The sequence below is a fragment of the Dictyostelium purpureum genome (genome assembly GCF_000190715.1).
Source record: "Dictyostelium purpureum unplaced genomic scaffold DICPUscaffold_59, whole genome shotgun sequence".
Classification (NCBI taxonomy): Eukaryota; Evosea; class Eumycetozoa; order Dictyosteliales; family Dictyosteliaceae; genus Dictyostelium; species Dictyostelium purpureum.
The window spans coordinates 88,468-105,609 of record NW_003519396.1 but is presented as its reverse complement, the minus strand read 5'-3'; the positions used below and the strand labels follow the sequence as shown (position 1 = coordinate 105,609).

Below are 17,142 nucleotides of genomic sequence, written 5' to 3'. Positions count from 1 at the left end.
ATTATTATAATATAATGTTATATTATTATTATTAATCTACTATTTAGCTTATTGCAACTATTATTTTATTTATGATATATAAATGTGTGTGTTTAAAATAATAGTACTATATATTTATTTATATTTATTTATTGTGTTTAATATATTTTATCTTGAAATACAACTAATAAAAAATAAAAATAAAATATAAAAAAAATAAAATTTAAAAAAAATTAAAAAAAAAAAAAAAAAAAAAAAATATATTACAATTTTTTTTTTATTTATTATTTATTTTTATTTATTATTTTTTTTATTTTATTTTTAAATATGATAGTTATTGATACTTAATTATTATTACTATTAATATTGATATTTTATAAGGGATATGGATCAAAATGGCAAGTCAAAATGGAGACTGCCCCTAAATTAATGAGCTCTTCCTACTGCAAAAAAAAAAAATTTTAAAAAAATTAAAAAAAATTAAAAAAATTAAAAAAATTAAAAAAATAAAAAAAAACAAAAAAAAAATAAATAAATATTTTTTTTCTTATTTAAAATATTCGGTGTTTAAATAAAAATATAGGAATTGTATTTTTTTACCATTTATAATCATATTTTTGTTTTATTATCATCTCGATCTTTCTTTTTTTTGTTTTTTTCTTTCAATTTTTTTTATTTAAGAATAAGACGAACTAAAAAAAAAAAAAAAATAACCCCACAGATTTCTTTTTTTTTTTTGTAAAAACAAATTAATTTTTAAATGAATCACTCTATAGTTACAATAATAGAATAAAATATACTTTTAAAACTGAACTTTATTTTAAATTGAAATTTGAAAAAATAAAAATAAAAATTTCAAAAAAAAATAAAAATAAAAATAAAAAATAAATGTTTTAATCAATTTATAAAATAATTTAATTATAAAATAATAAAATATGTGTTAAAATGACTATAAAAAATAATAAACAAAATATTTATTATTTAATTAATTTAATCACTTTTAGATCAATTTAATTATATAAATAAATATAAAAATATCCAATAATAATAATTTTTATCAACATGTTACGAGCCATAAAAAAAAATTTTTAAAAAATTTTTAAAAAAAAAAAAAAAAAAAAATTAACGAAAAAAAAAAAAACAAAATTAAAAATTTTTGTATTCTCACGCCCTTTTTTTTCCTTTTTTTTTAGGGCTTCAAATAACTGTAGAGATAAAGAATGACAAGCCGTAATGGGAGTTTATTATTTTGGATTACTTCAAGATTGAGCATATAGGTCATAGATTATCAATGGATTGACAAAGATAAACAAAGATAGACAAAGATATACAAAGATTGACAAAGATTACCCAACAATAGACAAAATACAGATAGCGATCAAAATTTTAGACACAATAAAATCAAAAACACAGAAATGAAACTATGACCCTATATATCAATCTCAAACAACACAACTATCCCATATCTATCAGCAACAGAAAGATTAACATTTTTTTTATATTATTATAGTTCAGCAAAACCTCAAACACCCCAGTTCGTCCATTCGAAAAAGAAAGAATCGACGCTGAATTAAAAGTTGTTGGTGAATATGGTTTAAAGAACAAAAACGAAGTCTGGAGAGTTCAATTCGCCCTCGCTAAAATCCGTAAAGCTGCTAGAGAACTCCTCGTTCTTGACGAAAAAGACCCAAAACGTCTTTTTGAAGGTGCTGCCCTCCTCCGTAGACTCCACAAATTAGGTGTCATGGACGAATCAAAAAACAAACTCGATTATGTCCTCAATCTTAAAGTTCAAGATTTCATGGAAAGACGTCTCCAAACTTTAGTCTTCAAAAACGGTCTTGCCAAATCAATCCATCACGCTCGTGTCCTCATCAAAGGTAGACACATCCGTGTTGGTAAACAATTAGTCAACGTTCCATCATTCTTAGTTCGTGTTGAATCACAAAAACACTTAGGTTTAGCCTCAACCTCACCATTAGCTGGTGGTCGTCCAGGTCGTCGTGCCCGTAAGATGGCTAAAAACGCCTCAAACAAAGGTGAAGAAGAAAACTAAATGTGAAATAAAAACTTCTTTATATAAAAATAAAATTTAAAAAAAAGTATAGAAACGATTAAATTAATTTTATATTTTTAAATATTATTTTATTAGGATATTTGGTATATAAAAAAAACCATTTGTAAAATTAATATTAAAAAAAAAAAAAATCCTCATTTATTCATAAACATACAGCCAGTTAAAAAAATATTATTTTTTTTATTGGATCAATACCCACAGTTTAAAATAATTTTTCACATTTATTCAATCTCAACATCACCCATAATATTAATTATCACAATATCTATTACCTCTTTTTATAAATAATAATGATCTATTTTGAAATATTAATTTGGATCTGATACAAAAACCACTTTTTTCTAGATTTATTAAATCATGAAAATTTTTTCAAAATTAATTAAATTTATTAATTTTTAATATTAAAAAAAATCTTTTTTTTATTGCGTGGTCTTTTTTAAAAAGATGTCGTTTGTATATCGTTTAGCAAAAAAGTGGAACCATTGTACGCTATGGTACTATTATGTTACTAAGGTTTTTTTTTCTCCGTTTCACCATCATTCACTATGGCGATGATATGTAAATTACTTTTTGTATAACAACAAAAAAAAAAAAAAAAAAAAAAAAAAAAAATGGTCTCCTAATATATTAAAAATTTAAAAAAAAAAGTGTGTTGTGTTTGGGGTGGAGGCAAAGGGTGTTTTGTTTTTTTAAAAAAAGGTTTTAAATTTTGGGTAGGCTTTGTTAAATTGGTTTTCTACCTTTCCACCTCCCCATCTTTTTTAATTACCCCCTCCGGAAACCCCCACAAATTTTTTTTTTTTAAATTTTTTTTTTTTTTTTTTTTATAAATTAACCCATATTAAATGGTTTTTTTTTTTTTTTTTTTTTTTTATTAATTTAAATATTTAAATTTTAATTTATTTATTTTCTTTTTTTAATGTCTTTTTTTCTTTTTTTTTTTTTTCTTTTTTTTTGTTTTATTAAATGAAAAATTATACAAATATATAGATTAAAATAACAATATTTATATTATATAAAATATTTTTATATACAATCATAAATAATCACACATCACATTTATTTGAATGGTTTATAAAAAAAAAACATATATGAAAATTAATAGATAATTTTTTTATTTTTTTATTTTTATATTTTGTATTTTATTTTTTTTTTTTTTCCAAAAGAAAATTGTAAAAAAAGTAATATCAATAGCAACAGTAATAAACTTAATAGTAGAAATAATACTTCCCATCTAAAGATTAATTATAAAGCAAAAATGAAGTTAAAATCAATCGAGCCATTGATTATTGTGCAATTAATAGTAATTATAGTGTTAATAGTTTCTATTGCGAGTAAGAATATATTTATTTGATTATTTTTTTATTTTAATTTTTTAATTATAACTAATAATTAAAATTTTTTATAGGTCCATGGCAAAAAATTACGTTAAAGGAAACTAAAATATTGACTGGTAATAATGAATCAAAAGAAACTATTAGATCCATTCAACACTCATTGTTTCAAAGTTCAACTGTATATTTTAGTGATGATGCAATAGAAAAGGAGCATCATCATTTTTACAGAGATAATACTCAGATGGTATTGGTGGCATTAGGCGTAATAACAATAATATATATAATTGGATATATATTTTTAGTGTGTCTTATTGAAAGAGGTATTGTTCCACCACAAAAATCAAAAAAATTGGAAATTTTAATTCACTTTGTTCCAATTGTGGTTATAGCGCTTATTGGTACATTGGCATTCATAGGTTCAGAAAAGCGTTTAAATGTTTGCGGTTTCCTTCCACCAGTATCAGATGGCCAGGATCAATGCATAAAGATCAAACTTCGAGGATCCTACTCAACCTCTATAGTGACAAGCGAGGGAAGTGGTTTCAATAGTCTCGACAGTGCCACTAGTGAGTCGGGTTTCGAAGCTACAAGTAATGAAGACAGTCTCAACTATTTATTCACTTTTAAATATAGAATACATTCAGAGCCATTGGCAGGATATTATATTTTAATATTTTCTTGTATAAATTCAATAATATTGTCGATTGCACATATTGTAAGATTCGACAAAATCATATTAAAGCCACAAACATCCAACTATTACAGTTTAGTAGAACACAGTTCAACATCATCAGGTCTTCATGGTATATTTGATGACTTTGATGATGACGATTTTGATAATTCAAAATTCGATCCAGGACTCAATTTTGAAACAAAATTTGGAACTAATGAATTTGATAATATCGGTAAAAACAAATCAGTTAATAAAGTTTTAATAGTTTAAAATAATAATAATAATAATATATATAATAATAATATATATAATAGTAAATAATATATATAATAGGAAACAAAAAAAAAAAAAAAAAGAAAAAAAAAAAAAAAAAGAAAAATAAAATGTAATATTTAAATAAAATTTATTTATTTTGAAACTTATATTAAACAACAAAAGTATCCAATATACACATTAATTAATTTTTTTTTTTTTGCACATCTAAAAAATTAAATTATTTTACCCCCACGCTCATCCCCCCCACAAAATCATATTTTTTGCAAAGTATGCACATATGGAAAGATAAATGAGTGTGTAAGGGAATATCGATCAATTTAATAATATAATTATCCATTATTTGTTTTGGGACCCAGATTTTCTTTTTTATTTAAATATTTCGTTTTTTTTAATTAATTAAATAATTTTATTTTTTTATTTTTATTTATTTTTTTTAAAATTTTTTTTTTTTTTTTTTTTTTTTTAATATTTTTAATATTTTTTTTAATTTTTTATTTATTTTTTTTATATTATCTTAAAAACTATATATATATTTATATAAATTAATTAAAAATGTCAGATAACCCAAATCCAGTAATTTATGTTCAAGAAAATGAAATTAAAGATGAGGAAGATGTTTTAATGAGTTCAAGATATTCATTGGGCGAAGATGAACTTGACCCATTTGATGAAGAAGAGATTTTCGATTTAGTACGTAATATTACAGATCCAGAACATCCATTAACATTAGAACAATTAAATGTAGTACGTGTCGAAAATATAAATATTGATATAAAAAAGAGTTATATACGTTTATATTTTACACCAACCGTACCCCATTGTTCAATGGCAAATCTTATTGGACTTTCAATTAAAGAAAAATTAGCAAGATCACTCCCAAAACGTTTTAAAGTTGATGTTATTGTAACACCTGGTAGTCATTCTTCAGAATCTTCTGGTAAATATATATATACTATAGTCAATTATTATTAAACTCATTATCATATTAACATTTTATTTATTTATTTATTAAACAATAATAATAATACAAAATAATAAATAGTAAATAAACAACTTAATGACAAAGAAAGAGTTTCAGCAGCATTAGATACAAGTTCATCAATTTTAACTATTGTAAATGAATGTATTAAACAAAATTTTTAAAATTAGAAGATTAATTAAAATTAAAATTAAATAAACCATTTGTAAATAATATAATATAAACAATAAAATAAATATATCTTTTTTTTAAAAAAAGGGTAGTGTAGTTAGTGTATTTTGTTTTGTTAAAAAAAAAAAAAACTATTTATTTACTTAATTATTTATTGGATTTCAACTGGTTTTTCTTTAACTTCACCAAGTTTTGAATAAAGAGTTGGAACAAAATCATCATATTGGGCTTGATAAAAGTTGATACCTTCTGGTTCGAGATTCCATTTTTTAATAAAATCAATGGCTTTCCAGTTGTTTCTAGTGTCAGCACTATTTATAAAAAAAAAAAAAAAAAAAAAAAAAAGAATTAGTATTAATATATGTGTGTGTGCATATTTAATTGGTTTTTTTATAATAATAATATATTGAGATAATTACTTTGCTTTACAAATGAATTCACCTTTAAAGTGGATTTTAGATGGTTGTTTGCATAAGATAAAGATATATCTATGTAAGCCAGTGTTTGGTGGTGGACCGGCGCCAATATATTCTGAAAGAACTTGGCCTTCAGTTAATTTATTACCTGGAATATTGGTGACTAACCAATGTCTCCATTCACCGAATTTTGGGTCTTCACGTGATGGAGCATCTGGGTCAGTTTTAATTAAAGTATAAAATTCACTATCTTGGGCATCATAGGTAACTTCTGGTTGATTTTGAACAATGGTTGGGGTTAATGTATCATTACCAACTAATTCTTTACCGTTATATTTAACAGTTAAGGTTTTTTCTAAAAAAAAGTAAAATAATAAAATAAAATTAATAAATAATAATTTTTTAGTTATACACATGTATACTTACTTGGAGTGAATGAAATAACATCAGAGATTTTATTATCTTTTAATAAACCTTCCATTTTTTTAATATTTGCTGCAAAAGTTTTAAGAGTGTTAGTGAACATTGCTTTTTTTTTTTTTTTTTTAAATTAAAAAAATTTTAAAAAAATTAAAAAAAAATAAAAAAAATAATTTATTTAATTTTTAGTAAATTTTCATATTTTTATTTATTTCATACCAAAAATAATTATTTGATTAGTTGATTCTCCATTTAGAAGTTGGGTTTGAAAGGGCACTGGTAAAATAAAGTTGATGATGTGGGGATTGATAGTTTGGTGTTGAAATTTGTGGGTATTGTAAACTTCATTATTTTATCAAAAATATAATTATTTTTATTTATTTTTCAAAAAATATTTTATAATAATTCTATTATTTCCATCTTTAAATATATACAATCTAAATATATAATATTAAAAAAAGTAAATAATTTATTAATATTATTATAATTATTATAATTATTGTTCTTACTAATATTATGTCTAGTTTTTAAATATATTAAATTTAATATTAATTCCCCACCCCTTTTTATTTTAAATTATTTTTTGTTTATTCTTTTTTTTTATTTTAATTCAGGTTATAAATAAATAAATAAAAAAAAAAAAAAAAAAAAAATAATATAAGGATAATAGTTACAATGGTTTATTACTCGAAAAAATTATTTGAATATATTACGATATGATTTCGTTAACCAAATTAATTTTTTTTTAATTTTTTTAATTTTTTTTTTTTAATTTTTTTTTTTTTTTTAAATTTATAAATATCTTTTTTTTTTTTTTTTTTTTTTCTTTTCATTTCGAATTGTTTTTTTAGAAAAAAAAAGATTTTAAAGGCAACGGGATTTTACAGACAATAATGAAGAAAATAATACCACAAAATCTTCATCACCATTAAATAAAATTACAACAATTGTAAATCCAAATAACGAAATTATAAATAATAGTAATAATGATAATGAAAATATAAATAATAATACCGAGGAAGATACCCCACCAAAATATAAAGTTGAAACCTCCACAACCACAATCACAAAAATTAAAGATGATGAAACCAAACAAGAAATAAGAGAGGAGATTAAAATAGAAACAACAATTACAACAACTTTAAAAGAAAACGATAGGGATGTTCAAATAGAAAGTAATGATAGCAATAACAATAATATTAATAATAATAATAATAATTATTTTGATGATAACCAATCAACAAAATCAAATGTAACAAATTCTACCAATACAACAACAACAACTACCACAACAACATCAACAACTACAGCTAATGAAATTTCTTCAATTAGTGAAAATAACAAAAAGCAATTAGACAGTGAAGAGAGTTTATTAGATATCAAATTGGTAAAATATTCAAATAAATCAATAAATTTATTTATAAAGAAATCTGGTATAGTTTTAAAAATAAATAATAAAAAAAATAAATATATATTTCAAGATTCAATTGTTGGTACAACTGTCGTAGATGGTAAACTTATATTATCAGCATGTGTGGTTAAAAGAAGACATAAAGATCAAAGAAAAAGAAAAACATATACATTTTCATTTCCACAAGGAGGGGAGAGTGAAGCTCATACCGTTCAACAAATGATTCAATCAACATTTTTAAATACACTACCAAGTATGTCATATAGATAATGGTTTATATATTTACTTTTAAATTATACTAATTTATTAATTTTTGTGCAATTAGGAGGTCATCCAAGAAATAGAAAAATTAGAATTTTAATTAATCCAAAATCTGGTAAAAAAGAAAGTGAAACTATTTTTAAAGAGATTGAAAAGTTATTTAAAGATTCAGAAATTCAAATTAAGAGAACTATTACAATGGAACCAGAGCATGCAAAAAAGATTGGCTTCAAATTTAATTATACAAAGTATGACACAGTTGTATTTATTAGTGGCGATGGCTTGTTCCATGAATTTATAAATGGTATGTTATCACGTGAAGACTATGAAGAGGCAAAGAAGGTCCCATTGGCTCTAATTCCAGCAGGTACTGGTAATGGTATAGCATGTTCAATAGGGTTACAGGATCCAATGAATGCCGCTTTGGCTGTTATCCATGGTTTTACTAAACCATTGGATGTTTGTATCGTTCAACAAGGCGATACTAAATGGTGTTCAATTTTATCATTGACATGGGGTTTGGTTAGCGATGTCGATATCGAGTCTGAAAAGTATCGTTCCCTAGGTGACTTACGTTTAATATTGGGTGCTGCCATTAGAATTTTGAATTTACGTATTTATAAAGGCAAGGTCCTCTTTTTACCTGCTCTAGATGAATCAGTTGACAAGTCTAAAATTCAAAATATTCCAAAATGTGTTTATAATTGTGAAATTTGTGACAGCACAAATTCTATCAAGGTAATTGAAAGTAAATTATTAAATAATAATAACAATAGTAATGGGGAAGATACCACCAGTAAAATGTCTATTACAAACACCGATAGTGAAAACCCAATTATAATACCAAGTAATAATAGTGACATCAGTGCTTCCGGTAGTCCATTATCAGCATCAGTTGTACCAACTCCAAAGAGTGCCAGTGGAAGAAGTGATATTAATCTAAGTTCAAACTCAGCATATAAATCATTGGACATTAATCACATACCTTCAACTAAAATTAATCACGAAAATTATTTAACCGAAAATCAAGATCACCTCTTAGAAAATGGTTGGAGATGTATTGATGGCGAGTTTATAGGTGTGGTTGCAAGTACTGTAACTCATTTGGCATCTGATTTTATTTCATCACCAAATGCTCATTTATCAGATGGTTTAATCGATTTGGTTTTAATTCGTAATAATCCAAAGTTATCAAAAGCTTCACTTTTATCCATTTTAACAGATTCCGCAACTGGTGATCATTTAAAGAGTGACCTTATCGAACATCACAAAGTAAAAGCCTTAATTTTAGAACCTGGTAATGAAAGAACAGGTATTATCGCTATAGATGGTGAAAGAATCAAATATGGTAAAACCTCAATGGAGAATGTTAGAGGTTTAATTAATATTATAGTTTCTCCAAATGCTACCAATAATATAAAACCTCCAAAACCAGCAAAATAATCTATTTATTCAAATATAATATTAAAAAATAATTTTGTTGTAACAATAATAAAAAAAAATAAATTATTTATTTATGGCTTTTTTTCAATCATATTATAAATAATAAACCAAAACATTTATCTGTTTAATATTAAATTCTTTTTTTATATTGAGGGATATTTCCAAACTTTTTTTTTTAACCCTTTTTTTGATGGAAAAATTAAAAACTAATAAATATTATTTAAATAAAAAAATTATTTTTTGTTTTTATATTTTTATTATTATTACAAAGTTTATTTTTAGTTTATTTTTATTATTGTTATATAATGAAATACTTTTTTAATAAAGAAACAAACACTGTTAAATATTATCCTGTAAAAGCCAGTTGGAGGAAATATATTGGACCATTGGAATACTTCCTTTCTCCAGTTTTCGTAAGAGGGGGACTGTGGTTTAAAGGAAAAATAGATGTTGAAAGGTTTATTAAAGCAATGGGAAATGCATTAATAGAATACGATTTCTTTTTATCATTTTTATACAGAGATGAAAATGGACAGTTTTATGCATGCTACCCACCAAAGAGCAAAGAGAGTGATGGCCAACAGCAATTGGAAATTGAAAAAAGACAAGATTCCATTGAATGTTCTGCATTGGAAATGATACTACCAAAGAAGATTATCAGTCCTGCACAGTTTTCGGGGTTTACTCCATATTTAAAAGGAGTTTCGATAGGTGCATTAAAGTTAACAGTCTTTAGTGATGGCTTTGTGGTTGGTTACAATGTAAACCATACATTTTTTGACCAAGCTGGTATCTTTTATTTCTGTAAATATCTGTCCCATTTATATACATATGGTTCAATGGGAATAGAATTAAAGAATCCATATATTTTTGACTCTGTATCTTTGGAAAATGAAAATATTAGACTTGATAATGTTAATGAAGCAAGAGAATATGGCGTTTCGAAACTAGGGGTTTTCTATACTCCCATTTCTAACTCGGTTTCTCCTGATGATGGTGGTGTTGCTGAATGTTTCTCTAAAAATTCACAAATTAATTTGATGTTTGATTTGAAGAGGGTCAATGCATTTAAGTCACAAGAGGGAGCAGCTCTTTCAAAGGGTGATATTATTAATGCTGTCTTGTTTAAAGTCTATACTTTTACATCGAGTTTGTCTGATGACCAAGATTTTACTATGGTATATTCAATCAACATTAGATCTAAATTGGGATTAGGACAAGAGGCCATTGGTTATTTGGTTCATCATGGCAAAATGATATTGAAGGTCAATGACATAAGAGAAAAGAGCCTGCTTGACTTGGCAAAAATTAGTCGTGAAAGTGTATTGGCAATCACAATGGACCAATTCAAAGATGATTACAGCTATTACAAGTGTTTACAGGAAAATGGAGAGAATATGTTGGATTATGTTGGAAAGCCAATGTTTAATTATTCGCGTGTTACCAACTGGACAAGCTTTGATTACCACAACATCCAATTTGACGATGTTGTTCCATTTTCATTAAGAACACCATGCATTACTAGATACGGGTATAATATTATTTCTTTTAATGTTGATAAAAACGGTAATAAAGTCTACGATACACCAATTTCAGTTCCTGCTGATTGCATTGACAAAATTATTGATTTGGGAACACAGACAAAACTATTTACAACGGGAGATATTTTTGTTTAATATATCACTATATTAAGATGGAGGTGTTAATGCAATATATTCATATTTATTTATTTAATATTATTTTTTTATTCAAACTCATATCTTTTTCTTCTTGTAACTTTGTTTAATGGAGGTTTCATGAATTTCCAACCAAAATTTGAAACATATTAGCCCATTCATCTCTTTCTAAATTTAAAATGATATAAAAAAATTAAAAAATTTAAAAAAGAAATAAATATTTAAATTTTTTTTTTCCCTCTTTATTTTTTTTTATTTTATTTAATTTTTTTTGTTTGTGAAGAAAATAACTTTGATGTAATTAAAACTATAATAAAAGGGGCAAAATATTTAAAAATAGATGGTATTATTGAAATTGGAAAAAGTTTTATTGAAAATTATAATACCGAAAGATATGAATCCACACTTAAACCTGAAGCTATAAAGAAAAAAAGATCAAGAGCTGAATTTTTGAATGAAGCTCGTTTCAATATCCAAGTAATTGCAACAGCTTATATTCATTTTAAAAATAGCTATGGAAATGAACCATTTTTAATATCTATTGAAGTTAATAGTATGGACGAAAAGTGGGATAACTGTTGCACAATTAGAGAACATCAAGCAATTAGTTTAGGTGGTAGTGTATTAGATGCATTTAATTTTACCAAAGAAAACGAATTGATGTCAATTGTATTGTTAAGCGAAACTCACACACTCAGCTCTCCTTTTTTATTTTTAAAGTTTAAATACATTGGAAATGGTAAATATTTCTTATTCAAATTTTTTAATTCTTTTTATTAAAAATATATTAATTGTTATTACAATTTATAGATATTGAAAGACTTTCAAAAATGGCACAAAAATTGGAAGAATTTGAATCATTAATTTGCCATTCCGATAGTGTTTTTGGGCCAAGATTAAGGAAAACTTGGGTTCAATTCAAATGTGGAGAAAATCACAAATACTGTGAAAAGATAGAAAAACTTGCAAAAGATAACAATTTTTTCCCAGAAGATATAAGTCTTCTTCTTAGAGGTATTTATATTCGATTTTTAACCCCATTATTTTAAAACTATTATTTTTTATTAACTTTAGGAAATTAAAAAAACAGGAACAAACTCTATTAAAATAAACAATTGTATTGTCGTTTTTGAAAAAGAAACGTTAGTAGCTTTTTGTTTTTTTAGAATATACAAAAACAATGATATATATATAGCTTATTTTTTTGTATCCCCATTTTATCAAGGAAATCATATTGGTTCAAATTTTTTTTATGAAATTATTGAAACCCAAAAGGTAAGACCAAAAAAAATTACTCTTATATCAAAATCAACCAAACAAGCTACAGAGTTTTGGTTTTCCAAAATAGGATTTCTAAAAGATAGTATCCTTTCAAATAAGGGAACTAAAAAGGTTACACTTGATGTTGTAGATGACTTTTTAAAACTTTTAAAAAAGTCATAAAATTTGCAATATGCATTTGATTTAGTAACCGTTAAATATCCATGGAGCATTTTTAAATTAATAAATAAAAATAATATTAAATTTTAATTTTCTTTTATTTAAAATTTTAGTTTCTCTGTTTTTAAACTTTTATTTTATTTTTTTTATTTTTTTTAAAATCTATAAACCAAATAAATGTATTATATAATGATCCTATTAAATATCACAAAGTAGAATGAAGGACTAAGTATTATCGCTAAAGATGGTGAAAGAATCGAATATGTAAACTGAGAATGTGAGGGGTTTAGTTAATATTATAGTTCTCCAAATTCCACCAATAATAATGACTCCAATAACATCATTTAATTTAAAAATAATTTTATTATAACAAAAATAGAAAATAAAAAAAAAGTTTTTTATTTAATCACACTGTATATATTTACACAAGATATATCTGTTTAATGCTTTCTTTTTTATATTGAGGGGTAGTTTTAATTAATAACTTTTTTTTTTTTTTGACCCCTTTTAAATTTATCCACTTTTAAACTTTTATTTTTTTTGTTTGAAAAGTAAAAACAAAAAATATTAAATTAAAATATTTTTAGTTAATTTTTATTACAAAGTTGTTATATAATGAAATATTTATTTAATAAAGAAACAAACACTGTTAAATATTATCCTGTAAAAGCCAGTTGGAAAAAATCGATTGGACCATTGGGATATTTTCCTTCCTCAATTTTCCTAAGAAGTGGACTGTGGTTTAAAGGAAAAATAGATGTTGAAAGGTTTATTAAAGCAATGGGAAATGCATTAATAGAATACGATTTCTTTTTATCATTTTTATACAGAGATGAAAATGGACAGTTGTATGCATGCTACCCACCAAAGAGCAAAGAGAGTGATGGCCAACAGCAATTGGAAATTGAAAAAAGACAAGATTCCATTGAATGTTCTACATTGGAAATGATACTACCAAAGAAGATTATCAGTCTTGAACAAGATATGGGGTTTGTTCCAGATTTAAACGGAGTTTCGATAGGTGCATTAAAGTTAACAGTCTTTAGTGATGGCTTTGTGGTTGGGTACAATGTGAACCATACATTTTTTGACCAAGCTGGTATCTTTTATTTCTGTAAATATTTGTCGCATTTGTATACATATGGTGCAGAGAAAAGAGAATTAAAGAATCCACTTATGTTTGACTCTATTTCTTTGGATAGCGAAAACATTAGATTTGCTGATATTAACGAAGCAAGAGCATATGGTGGTTCGGTACTAGGTATTGTCTATACTCCCATTTCTAACTCGGTTTCTCCTGATGATGGTGGTGTTGCTGAATGTTTCTCTAAAAATTCACAAATTAATTTGATGTTTGATTTGAAGAGGGTCGATGCATTTAAGTCACAAGGGGGTCCAGCTCTTTCAAAGGGTGATATTATTACTGCTATCTTGTTTAAAGCCTATACTTTTACATCGTATTTGTCCGATGACCAAGATTTTACCATAAGATATTCAATCAACTTAAGATCTAAATTGGGATTAGGACAAGAGGCCATTGGTTATTTGGTTCATCAAGGCAAGATGTTATTGAAGGTCAAGGACATAAGAGAAAAGAGTTTACTTGATTTGGCAAAAATCAGTCGTGAAAGTGTATTGGCAATCACAGTGGACCAGTTCAAAGAGGATTACAGCTATTACAAGTGTTTACAAGAAAATGGAGAGAATATGTTTGATTATGTTGGAAAGCCAATGTTTATTAGTTCGTTTATTACCAACTGGACAAGCTTTGATTACCACAACATCCAATTTGACGATGCTGTTCCATTTTCATTAAGAACACAGTGTTTTGCCGGATATGGATGCAATATTATTACTTTTGATGTCGATAAAAATGGCAACAAAGTCTACGCTACACCCATTTCTGTTCCTGCTGATTGCATTGACAAAATTATTGATTTGGGAACACAGACAAAACTATTTACAACAGGAGATATTTTCGTTTAATATATCCCTCATTAAGATGGAGGTGCATATGCATTATATCTATAAATATATATATTCTAAATAAAATTACATATTCAGTTAGAGATATACCAAATAAAAGTTTTTTTTTTTTGGAATTAATAAAAAAAAAATTAATTTATTTTTTTGTATTTTTATAATTAATAAAAAAAAAATTTTATTTTTTTTTTATTATTTTTTTTAATTTTAATTTTTTTTTATAAATTTTTTTTTTTAAAAAATTTTTTTAATTTTTTTTTTTGTTGTTCACTATCATTTATTAATTTTTTTTTTTCACACTCAAATCAAATATAAATTTTTTTTTTTGTATATATATTGTTTTTTTTTTTTTTTTATTTAAATAACTTGTATAAAATATAACTAAATATAAAAATGTCAACAGAAGAAACAAAAAAAGAACAAGCCCTTCAAAATTACAGAGATCGTTTAATTGAACATAAAAATGCAGAACTCAGATTAAATAAAGCTCATGAATTAATCAAAAAATTAAAGAAGGATTTCCAAAAGACAGAAGATCATATAAAAACTATTCAATATATTGGTGAAATAATTGGTGAAGTTTTAAGATCATTAGATGAAGAAAGATGTAATATATCAAATATACATACAATAATAATTAATTTATAAATAATTCATATTATAATAAAATCATAATAATAATAATAATTGGAAATAATAATATTAATTAATAATATACTAATATAAAATTTTTTTTTATTTTTTTATTTTTTTTAAAATGTGTTCATCAATATTTTTTTTTAAAATTAATAAATAGTTATTGTTAAAGCTTGTAATGGTCCAAGATATGTTGTTAGATGTGCCAATTATCAAGATAAAGCACATTTATTAGTACCAGGTGCAAGAGTCACATTAGATTTAACAACATTAACAATTTTAAAGATTTTACCACGTGAAGTCGATCCAATTATTTTCAATATGACAGCTGAATCACCAGGTAATGTATCATATGGTGAAATTGGTGGTTTATCAGATCAAATTAGAGAATTAAGAGAAGTTATAGAGTTACCATTAATGATTCCAGAATTGTTTGTACGTGTTGGTATTAAACCACCAAAAGGTGTTTTATTATATGGTCCACCAGGTACAGGTAAAACATTATTAGCAAGAGCAATCGCATCAAATTTAGAAGCTAATTTCCTTAAAGTTGTATCATCAGCCATTGTCGATAAATATATTGGTGAAAGTGCTCGTGTCATTCGTGAAATGTTTGGATATGCACGTGATCATCAACCATGTGTTATTTTTATGGATGAAATTGATGCTATTGGTGGTCGTCGTTTCTCTGAAGGTACATCTGCCGATCGTGAAATTCAAAGAACCCTTATGGAATTATTAAATCAAATGGATGGTTTCGACACTCTCCAAAAAGTTAAAATTATTATGGCTACAAATCGTCCAGATGTTTTAGATCCAGCCCTTCTCCGTCCAGGTCGTTTAGATCGTAAAATCGAAATCCCTCTTCCAAACGAAGCCGGTCGTGTTGATGTCCTTAAAATCCATGCCTCATCCATCACTAAACATGGTGATATAGATTACGATGCTTTATCAAAATTATGTGACAGTTTCAACGCCGCTGATTTACGTAATGTTTGTACTGAAGCCGGTATGTTTGCAATTAGAGCCGAAAGAGATTATGTAATTGAAGAAGACTTTTATAAAGCTTGTCGTAAAGTTATGGATAGTAAAAAACTTGAAAGCAAACTTGACTATCAAAAAGTTTAAAATAAAGATAATAGTAAATAACAATAATAATAATAATAATAATAATAATATTTATTTCATCAACATATTTTATATTTTTTAAAAACAAACACCCAGACAAATAAAAAATTCTTAAAAAAAAAAAAAAAAAAAAAAAACTATTGACCATAAAAATTCATTATTTATTTTTATTTATTGGTTAAATTGATCTTTTATAAATTTTAAAATATTATTTATAATTTCATCAACTGAACTTCTTATATTAATTGTTAAGAAATGATTGGTTTTCAAATCTTGATCGTTTGGTTCTTGTAATGCCTCTAATTGACTATCCAATAAAGCAGGGTTAAAGAAATGACCTTGTCTAGAGTTTAATCTTTCGCCCAAAATCTCCTTGTCACCTTTTAAAAATATAAATAGTATTTTATCTTTTGGTATGCTATTTGATATGATTTCTCTATAGATTGATTTTAGTGCTGAGCATGTAAAAACATGATTGTGTGTAATGCTGGTACTATTATTTAAAAATTCTGTCATTCTTTTGTTGATTGCTTCTAACCATGGTTTTCTATCATCATCATTCAAAGGTATGCCAGATTTCATTTTATTGATGTTTGCTTCGCTGTGAAATTCATCTGCATCATTAAACCCACAATTTAATTTCTCTGCAATTCCTTTACCTATTGTTGTTTTACCACTTCCACTAACACCCATGATTAAAATTATTAACTTATTATTATTATCATTATTACAAGTCATTATTGCTATTACAATTCTATATTTTGAAATTGTGGTATATCAATTAAATTATAAAAAAAAAATTAAAAAATTTTAAAAAAAAAAAAATCAAAAAAAAA

The 17,142-nt window shown here is 24.8% G+C and overlaps 8 protein-coding genes across 8 annotated transcripts; 6 read left to right on the top strand and 2 right to left on the bottom strand.

Moving 5' to 3' along the window:
* The first annotated feature begins 1,159 nt into the window (after nucleotides 1–1,159).
* On the top strand, nucleotides 1,160–2,106 carry DICPUDRAFT_53992 (rp1024 protein). The gene is made up of 2 exons (XM_003285992.1): nucleotides 1,160–1,214; nucleotides 1,490–2,106. The coding sequence occupies exons 1-2, from the start codon at nucleotides 1,200–1,202 to the stop codon at nucleotides 2,033–2,035; spliced, it is 561 nt and encodes a 186-aa protein (XP_003286040.1). The 5' UTR covers nucleotides 1,160–1,199; the 3' UTR covers nucleotides 2,036–2,106.
* A 2,788-nt stretch (nucleotides 2,107–4,894) lies between these two features.
* On the top strand, nucleotides 4,895–5,314 carry DICPUDRAFT_30280 (uncharacterized protein; the record flags this gene model as incomplete). Its single annotated transcript, XM_003285991.1, has 1 exon — nucleotides 4,895–5,314. One exon carries the CDS (start codon nucleotides 4,895–4,897, stop codon nucleotides 5,312–5,314), a length of 420 nt encoding a protein of 139 aa, XP_003286039.1.
* Nucleotides 5,315–5,591: 277 nt separating this feature from the next.
* Nucleotides 5,592–6,416, bottom strand: DICPUDRAFT_46512 (uncharacterized protein). The gene is made up of 3 exons (XM_003285969.1): nucleotides 6,335–6,416; nucleotides 5,912–6,263; nucleotides 5,592–5,803 (listed from the first exon to the last, which is right to left on the bottom strand). The coding sequence occupies exons 1-3, from the start codon at nucleotides 6,387–6,389 to the stop codon at nucleotides 5,644–5,646; spliced, it is 567 nt and encodes a 188-aa protein (XP_003286017.1). The 5' UTR covers nucleotides 6,390–6,416; the 3' UTR covers nucleotides 5,592–5,643.
* A 1,138-nt stretch (nucleotides 6,417–7,554) lies between these two features.
* On the top strand, nucleotides 7,555–9,443 carry DICPUDRAFT_76939 (uncharacterized protein; the record flags this gene model as incomplete). The annotated part of the gene is made up of 3 exons (XM_003285990.1): nucleotides 7,555–7,580; nucleotides 7,661–7,992; nucleotides 8,065–9,443. 3 exons carry the CDS (start codon nucleotides 7,555–7,557, stop codon nucleotides 9,441–9,443), a joined length of 1,737 nt encoding a protein of 578 aa, XP_003286038.1.
* A 305-nt stretch (nucleotides 9,444–9,748) lies between these two features.
* On the top strand, nucleotides 9,749–12,562 carry DICPUDRAFT_149964 (uncharacterized protein; the record flags this gene model as incomplete). The annotated part of the gene is made up of 6 exons (XM_003285989.1): nucleotides 9,749–10,501; nucleotides 10,526–11,009; nucleotides 11,460–11,788; nucleotides 11,840–11,858; nucleotides 11,930–12,133; nucleotides 12,315–12,562. 6 exons carry the CDS (start codon nucleotides 9,749–9,751, stop codon nucleotides 12,560–12,562), a joined length of 2,037 nt encoding a protein of 678 aa, XP_003286037.1.
* Nucleotides 12,563–13,174: 612 nt separating this feature from the next.
* DICPUDRAFT_76937 (uncharacterized protein) lies at nucleotides 13,175–14,545 on the top strand (the record flags this gene model as incomplete). The annotated part of the gene is made up of 1 exon (XM_003285988.1): nucleotides 13,175–14,545. One exon carries the CDS (start codon nucleotides 13,175–13,177, stop codon nucleotides 14,543–14,545), a length of 1,371 nt encoding a protein of 456 aa, XP_003286036.1.
* A 390-nt stretch (nucleotides 14,546–14,935) lies between these two features.
* Nucleotides 14,936–16,408, top strand: DICPUDRAFT_97252 (26S protease regulatory subunit S10B; the record flags this gene model as incomplete). Its single annotated transcript, XM_003285987.1, has 2 exons — nucleotides 14,936–15,149; nucleotides 15,339–16,408. 2 exons carry the CDS (start codon nucleotides 14,936–14,938, stop codon nucleotides 16,304–16,306), a joined length of 1,182 nt encoding a protein of 393 aa, XP_003286035.1. The 3' UTR covers nucleotides 16,307–16,408.
* A 69-nt stretch (nucleotides 16,409–16,477) lies between these two features.
* On the bottom strand, nucleotides 16,478–17,044 carry DICPUDRAFT_76935 (uncharacterized protein; the record flags this gene model as incomplete). Its single annotated transcript, XM_003285968.1, has 1 exon — nucleotides 16,478–17,044. One exon carries the CDS (start codon nucleotides 17,042–17,044, stop codon nucleotides 16,478–16,480), a length of 567 nt encoding a protein of 188 aa, XP_003286016.1.
* Between the last annotated feature and the right edge of the window lie 98 nt (nucleotides 17,045–17,142).

Excerpts from the sequence above, each read along its gene's own strand:
- DICPUDRAFT_46512 (XM_003285969.1), bottom strand. The coding sequence starts at position 6,389 with ATGGAAGGTTTATTAAAAGATAATAAAATCTCTGATGTTATTTCATTC. Across the intron at positions 6,264-6,334 it reads TGTTATTTCATTCACTCCAA|AAAAAACCTTAACTGTTAAA; the intron begins GTAAGTATACAT and ends ACTTTTTTTTAG. Across the intron at positions 5,804-5,911 it reads GAATTCATTTGTAAAGCAAA|TGCTGACACTAGAAACAACT; the intron begins GTAATTATCTCA and ends TTTTATAAATAG.